General features: G+C 30.4%; 1 protein-coding gene across 1 annotated transcript; it reads left to right on the top strand.

The window, feature by feature from the left end:
• The first annotated feature begins 5,409 nt into the window (after nucleotides 1-5,409).
• LOC105794357 (nudix hydrolase 18, mitochondrial) lies at nucleotides 5,410-7,164 on the top strand. Its single transcript, XM_012623504.2, has 5 exons — nucleotides 5,410-5,756; nucleotides 6,038-6,143; nucleotides 6,250-6,333; nucleotides 6,433-6,561; nucleotides 6,663-7,164. Exons 1-5 carry the CDS (start codon nucleotides 5,683-5,685, stop codon nucleotides 6,816-6,818), a joined length of 549 nt encoding a protein of 182 aa, XP_012478958.1. The 5' UTR covers nucleotides 5,410-5,682; the 3' UTR covers nucleotides 6,819-7,164.
• The last annotated feature ends 1,158 nt before the right edge of the window (nucleotides 7,165-8,322 follow it).

The raw sequence follows: 8,322 nt of genomic DNA, 5'->3' as shown, positions 1-8,322 counted from the left end.
TCCCGGAAAATGGACCATTTCGGTAAATAATCAAAAAATCGGCCCATTTCGATAAATTTTGAAAAAAGAGGGCTTTTTCTAGTAAATTCCCCCAACATTTTCAATAAACATAGTTAAAATAAAAACATGTGATTTAATCTTAAATTATTATTATAAAAATATTTAAAACTTCATATTCGATGATAAAAAATTTAAAATAAAAATGCCCTGGATTGACTCTATGTATATTGGTTATATTTATTGTTGCTCTACATTAATCGATGTTGCTACATTATAACTTTTTTACTAATAATTTTAAATTTAATACTATATAGCATAATAATTTATTTATTAACATGATTTTAGTATGTCTATATATATGATATTCATCTATACATGATTTTGGTATATTGTATATATTTGGCATAAAAATAGATATAATTATTAATTTCATCCCCATTTTACTAAATTTTCAAAATTTAATTCTCAATACTTTACAAAAAAATTGATAAGTTAGTCCAATTTATAATGCCACGAATATTACTTTAAATTGTTGATCTAGAAATTAATAGATCAACAATTTATATATAATGAATTAACAAAATCCATATTTCAGCAATTTATATGGAATAAACTAACAAAATTAGTAGCTAAAGTTTATGTATTTACCAACAACTAGAGTAATTTCTCAATTATCTTAAAATACTATGATTAAATTATAATAAATTAAAGCAAAAAGACTAATTTTTAATTTTGTAAAATAAAGAGAAGAATTTCATAATTAAAAAATGAAACATGGGTAACATGAAAATAAGTTATGAATAAAGCCATAATTTTAATTTATTTCACAAATTAATAATCTTACGCAACATAATATATATTTATATATATATATATATATATAACAAGGTTTTGGTGCAATTCTTGACCACTGCATAGCTTAGCAGTTGTCACTAACAATGAGCTCACACATCATCAATTTTTAAAACAAGTTAATGTATACAGCTATTGAATTTCCATGTCAAGAAATTTATGTTTAGATGTATAATTTTGCATAGATAATTCATATTTAATTTTTAGTAATTCCGATTGCATTAAAAAGTCAGCACCAAATAATTTCCAAATACTTCAATTTTTGAAGTGGGACTTCAAGCTTATCTAATCATATATTTTGATCAAGCTTGTCGTTCTCAATCACTAAAATGTCCCCCCTCCCCAATCTATTATCCATTGAATAAGGGATAAAATGATCTCTTTAAAAGCATATCTCTATCTATTCGAATGTATGTCTAATCAAAGTCCCCAATAATTTCATTGGGGAATCGACAAATTATGCTGATCATAAACCACTTAAACGAACAAGCAAGCAAAAAAGAAAAAAGTCATTCTTAACAAGTACATGGCAGAAGCAAATGTCATGATTCAACAATGGAGTTCAATTAGGATTAGTAACATTAAGCTTAAAGTAGAGCATCATAATTTGTTATTTTTAAACTAGCTTTTAACTTATTTTAATTGATTTTTAATCAATTCGAACAATTTTTAAAGGTTCAATCGATTTTTATATATTTTGGTATCGAATGAATCTGTTGGACCACTGATTTCTGGTTCAATTGACAATCTAATCTGATTCTGGCAATTATGGACTAGTAATCATATGCATACATATATACTAGCTTATTTGATTTTTTTGGGAAAATATGTTGGAATTTTATTCAAATAGATCAAATACAAGGCACAATCAACAAAACATCCATAAAATTGGGCCAAAACAAATCTAAATACCAGCAACAGAAACGAAGAAAGGCTCTAGAAGCACCTAAGCCTCAGCTAATGAAATTAAAGTATTTCTTCTCCTGAAAAGCAACAAAAGGTGTTTAAGGCTTATTTCAAATTTGCTTCTGCTTCTTGAATATTTGCATCTATATGATTCATCGACTACAAATATTAACCAAGTCATTACCATTCTATGCCAAATTAAGTTCTCCTAGAACTATCCGCACTCACATCCATCCCATTATTAAAACCACATTTTTGACGAACGTTCTTCATTCTCCTTCCATCCAATTTTGTCTCCATTAAGAAGACAATTTGGGGATTAATAGCCTTCATCATAAACCAAATTCGTTGAATAGCCCCAATACTCCCCAATCCGTGGACATTCAAACATATAATTTTCATGGCGCATGGCTGGCATGCCCCTTGGTAACTACCGATAAATTGTTAGAATAAGCATTTTGTTGCTCAATCGGTGCTCCTATTGAATCAGCCACTTCTAAAACATTAGGACCACTAAATTTGTTCTAGGCCTTTTCTTCCCTTCCACGTTCCCAATTAGATCTTCTTCAAAATCATGTTCCATACTATTGCGGCTCAGTCCATCAAAAAATCCAGATTGATTCCTCGTATCATGATCTGGATGTCCTTCCAAGTTGAAACCTAACATCGAATTAATATTAGTCCACGTATCACTCCTAAAATTATTTCTTTTATTACTCTTCGATCCATACACGTTCCAATTTCTTTCCTTAGAAACTCCATCCCCTTCCTCACGCACCCATACACTACTCACGATTGTGGCTCTCCTCATCTGCGCTTACAAGGACAAATCCCATCCAAAATCCGTAACATCTCCCTAATGTAATCAAACTGGACAAAACTTATCATGGTAGCTCAAATAGCCACATAAGAAATAGAAATGAGTAAGTTTCTCATACAGAAAATTCACATAAGTGAATTTCGATGATGGGAGCACAATCTTCTTCCTTCTCTTTAGTGGCTTCCTTACATCAAACTCTACTCGGATCCTAAGATAAATCTTCAATCCTCGATTTATCTACTTAGAATCATATTCCATAAAGCTTCCAATAAAATTTCGCAATTGCATGGCCACTGTCTCCGAAAAGAAGCCCGGAGGTAAATCATGGATTTGCACCCAAAAAGTTGAAAAAAAATAGAGGGACCTATAGTGGATCTTCGTCATTCTCCAAACAGTGAATTATTATAAGATGGTTGTTAAATGCCCAAGGAGATCCTTGGACCACTCAATCAACATCCATTTCATGGAAAAACTTAAATAAGAATCTCTTCACACCCAGATCTAAGATCTGAACCCCACCTAACGGATGCCACAAATTTGCCATTGTGTTCTTCATTGCCTGACAATAAACAATGCTTGCTGCTAGAAACTAGCCTGCCAAACAATGTTCATATGTCGATTTTTGTAACCTCGGATCAATCGACAATAACAACGCATCTTCTTCTTTCCCATCCTCAAAATTTAGCCCTGTCATCTTTTCCTCCATGGCAGAAACTCTCACACAGCAGATATCCAATTCCTACTTTCTTAAAAAAGTACCCTGAGAAATCCAGACAAAAGAATAAAAAACAAAAGACAAGAAGAAAAAGCAGGACGTGCTACAATAAGCAAAGAAAATTCACTTATTTGGAAAATTAAATTCAATATATTAAAAGAAAGAAATTTTAAAATTAAGTTAAAAGGAAATTAAGATAACAACATAATATATGCTCTATACTTACATAAAACTTATAATTGAATTGAGTTGAAAATGCCAAAACAACTTTATTCAATTATAGCCCACAGAAATATAAAATTTTAAATATTTTAATTATTTTCTTTAAAATTGAAAGGTTTTTTGGTTGACCTTAAAATTGTAAGTTATTTCATATGCATGATAATATACATACTTATCCATATATACAAACTAACTTAATTTTAAACCCATCACTCATCCTTTCAATTTTTTCTTTTATAATTATTTTTTACATCATATTTTTATAATATATGAGGTGATCATAAATTCAACCCTTAATGATTAAAATTTAATATTTTCTACTAAAGTCAATAAAAATAAAGTTTAATAAAATATATTTTATATTGGGAAGTAATTTTATATTAATTAATTACGAAAAAAATATGTTTATATTAATTATATTATGAAAAAATTTACATTAAGGACGTAATGAAAGAAAAAATGGAGAAAATCATAAATTCTATCAATAAAAGTATCCATGTAATGTTATATGTTTGGACATATAACCGCTCCCTAAATGAAAATAGCTATAAGTTGTTAATGTATATACTTTATTAGAAATATAAAAGCGTTATTTAAAATTAAATAATATTGAACTTTAATAAAAACATTTATATTGAAAATATTTATAAGTAATGTGTTAACCAAAATATAATCCTCTAATAACAATTTAATAAATACATATAAGCACTCATTAATTGAACTCTAGTCTTATTTGGAAAGTTGATATAATTATTTTTGTATAACAGTTTTGGTAATCATTGAATTGAATGTAATTAAAACAATCGTATTATGTTTGTACATAATTTTATTTTTAAATTAATTTTATAGTATTTTAATTTTAAGATATATATTTTATTTTTAAATATAATTATATGTTATATGACTTAAATAATAGTAAAATCTTATTGACGAGATAATTTCTTATACATTTGGAGCTACTAAATAATTAACTAAATTACATAGTATTTATTATAAATTATTTATACTATTTTTATGAAATTATATATATTATTTATTATTAATTATTTATACTTGATTAAGGACCAATTGATCACAATGAGTATATGTTTAATGTTAAAAGAGAATAACACAAAAATATTGAATGTTAGAGTAATTAAATAAAATTGCATTAGAATATTTATTTTCTTATTAATTTTATTAGTAATCGTATTACTGAATAATTTTTGGACTAATGATTTTAAATTTTGTACTTGCTTGTAGAATTTGTGGCTAAGTATTAGCTCACCATTTCTATAATAAATAATATTTTCTAAAATTTATATTATATAGTTGTATAATTATAATTTGTATTACATAAATAAGATTATTTTAATTTTTTAAACCCAAAATTTAACTTTAATAATAACATATACAAAAATTGAAAATAAAAAATCCAAGATGTACAATCTTATCTATACACGTAAACTGCGGCATAAAACCCAGATAAGACCAAATAAGAAGCATACACAGCCGTTTTCCACTTTTTGCTTTTTCTCAAAGAAAAACAGCCAACATGCATAGCCGATGATCGCACACGTGAGCGAGATGCTTGATAAAGAAAGTCAATTCCTTTCTACATCAGATCAACCGTGTACGTGCTGGCTACAACACCTTATAAAAACTCTCTCTTTTCTTTTTTCTAATAAAATAATATTAAACAAATAAAACTCTAAACCCTTGTTAACGAAACGGCACCGAAGCTTATGGAAGGAGACGCGTCTTAACACCTACCCTTTTTTCGAATTACAAACATCATTTTCATCATCTACTACTACTATTATGCACTAACTTTGTGTTTAATTAATTAATTTTGTTTACTCTCTCTCTCTCCCCTTCTGTTCTATAAATACCCAATTCCATGTCCTTACAATTTCAGCTTCTCTCTCAATTTTCTTTCTTTTTTTGTTGCCTTTTTACCTGAAAATATACTCCAATTTTACGATAATCAGTTTCTTTATACTCCGAAGAAGCCTCTCTCCCAGGATTGTTTCTATAATTTACAAAAGAAAAAGTAATAATAACTGGTTAATTTCGTCAGGGGCTAAGCTTGTTTGCTTCCATAAATTGTTCTATTTACTTCTTTCAATTTATTGGTTCTGGGTATTCTTGGTTCTTGTTCGATCGTTTATTTTCAATTTGTTTGAGGATGGTTTGCATGGTTTCTCGCACTGGAAGGCACTTGCAGCGATACGATAACCTAGGCCGCCGCCAAGTTGTCGGGTGAGTATTTTCATGATGAAGAGAGTTTGATTTGCTTCATCCTTTTTTTTTTATTCTCATCTAGAGAAATTTTATTTGTTCCCTTATCTTTAATTTTTCTGGGTTCCTGTTGAAAATTTTGTTCTTTTCTGAATTGGGGCCTGACATTTTTGGTCAGAAATTTCATGCTAGGAGCCTTGGACTGTTTCCATTTTATTGTATAAAGAGAAAAAAAAAAAACAAATCTTTTTTCTTGGGATGAATGATGGCAAAACTCATTTCTTCAATTTCGACGATTGCAGTTGCATTCCCTATAGATACAAATCTAGCAGTGATGGAACCATGACTGATGACTTGGAGGTACTTGTGATCTCCTCCCAGAAATGTCAAAAAATGATGTTTCCCAAGGTATAAAGATTCAGTAATGTTTCAAAAAAGTTAATTAAAACTCTTGTTTACTCTGTCAAATCTTGCATTAATAATTATTGTGGTGGTGTTTGGTTTTAATTCTCAGGGTGGCTGGGAGCTTGATGAATCTAGAGAAGAAGCTGCATTAAGAGAGTCACTTGAAGAAGCTGGTGTTCTAGGCAATGTTGAGGTTACTATTTAATTCAACTGTTCATTAATCATTGTTTAAGAATCCCAACGTTTCTCGAACTGAAATTCTTATTAATATTTATATATACTTTTAAAACAGTGTGAACTGGGGAAGTGGGACTTCATAAGCAAAAGCCATGGCACATTTTATGAAGGTTATATGTTCCCTTTGCTAGTGAAAGAAGAACTTGATTTCTGGCCTGAGCAAAATCTGAGACAAAGGACATGGGTAAAGCTTTTGTTACTGTTCTTCACTTCTTCCATTGAACACTTGAAAATGACTTCCGAGTTTCAGTTCATTGATTTGCTTTTTCCTTTGATTGTGTTCAGATGAATGTTAAAGAAGCCAGGGATGTGTGCCAGCATTGGTGGATGAAGGAAGCTTTAGACATATTGGTTGAAAGACTCAACTCATTAAAGCAGCAAAATGAACAAAATTATCCCAACATCTGCTCTGATTTAGTGGCAAAGATTAGTAGTTTGTAAAATATGGGGGGCATTTTTCCGAGGCTGTTTAGATTTGAATCTTCTGTTGAAAACAAAGGAGGATCAGCAACCATCAGTGCTTATGGCCAATTATGTTGGCTACCAAATACAGTCACTCACAGCTGGGTAAAATGTTAGGAAAATAACTGTAATTTTTTGGATGTTGGGTTGCACTGCTAGTTGCAGCTTCTTAGGAAGCAATTAATATGAGAAATTAGTGGGAAAAAAGGGAGGAAAGAACCCTAAATGAAGAGATTTTGTATCAAGTTGTATATTTGGCCCTTGAAGTTTAATCTACTTGAATGTAAATCAGTTATCAATTATAATATCTTTGAAAATTCAATAATTTAATCGCACAAATCTTTGAAATTTTTTAGTACAAAAAGAAGAAAACTGGACTAATTAAATCGCACAAATCTCAAGGCTGGTACAAGTTCAATAATTTTCAAGCATTTAAGGCACCACTTGGGGGAGCACGTTCTAACCATGTGAGGTCCCCAATTGCTTGGCTTTTGAAAGAGAAATCGCTTTCATTTCAGAATTAGCTGAGTGGAACCTTATCTTATTTATGTGACGTTTGGTTTTAATATGCCCAGAATTGCTTGGCTTTTGAAAGAGAATCGCTTTCATTCCGGAAGTTCCAAAACTAAGAAGGCATCAAGGCCAAAACGTCATCTCTCAAGACAACCAACATGCTCGTCTTTCATTGGAAGGCGATACCATCACAAGGACCCCCTAAGAAGACACCAATAGCCACTTCAGAAATTTGGATGGAACTTGAAGGGGTTAGACACCAAACCTTCTCAAGTAGAGGCAGCCACTGGATTTGAGTTACATGGTCCCTCCATACTGTAGCATCCAAGGAAATAGTAGAAAGTTGGGGAGTGTACACACTGGAGGACCCGTTTAAATTCATAGTTGGAATCCAATCGGATTGGTCAGCTAGAATTGAAATCAGTTGGTATACATATCAGAATAAAGAGGTTGAATTGGTTGGACCATGAACCACTCTAAACTGGTTGGACCAAGTTTTATATTTTTTAGTATATATTTGTTTTACTTTTTAAAATTTTATGAATTTTTTAATAATTTATTTAATTGAACTCAACTAATGGTCGAATCGGTTGGACAACGAACGGTGGCCGGACTGGTCCAACAATTGTTCCGATTCCAAAAACCATTTTAATGCATTCATGGATGGGCTGAAACTCATTAAATTAATTTCACCAAAGCTGTCAATTTCAAAGTTTAAAAGATCAATTGTCTTACGACGAATTTTTGGATGAGATTTAGATACTTATAGGTTGAGATGTCTCATATGGATGAAAAATTAGTCTCTTAACTTTGAAATGCACTTTGAATTACCTTATTTTGACTTCAAAAGCTCAAGATATGATCATTTTGGTAAAAACTACGCTAGCAGAATTTTTTGGACATGATTAAAGTGGCACTACACCAAAACAGGCTTTTAGCGGCGTTTGGACAAAAAACACTACTAAAAATC

Source organism: Gossypium raimondii, chromosome 3 (genome assembly GCF_025698545.1).
Source record: "Gossypium raimondii isolate GPD5lz chromosome 3, ASM2569854v1, whole genome shotgun sequence".
Classification (NCBI taxonomy): Eukaryota; Viridiplantae; Streptophyta; class Magnoliopsida; order Malvales; family Malvaceae; genus Gossypium; species Gossypium raimondii.
Note: the sequence above shows the minus strand (reverse complement) of the source record. Positions and strands in the feature narration are given on the sequence as shown.

Bases quoted from the DNA above. Each gene is read 5' to 3' on its own strand.
- LOC105794357 (XM_012623504.2), top strand. From the start codon at position 5,683: ATGGTTTGCATGGTTTCTCGCACTGGAAGGCACTTGCAGCGATACGAT. The intron at 5,757-6,037 runs GTGAGTATTTTC...CGACGATTGCAG, and splicing joins GGCCGCCGCCAAGTTGTCGG to TTGCATTCCCTATAGATACA. The intron at 6,144-6,249 runs GTATAAAGATTC...TTTAATTCTCAG, and splicing joins AAAAAATGATGTTTCCCAAG to GGTGGCTGGGAGCTTGATGA.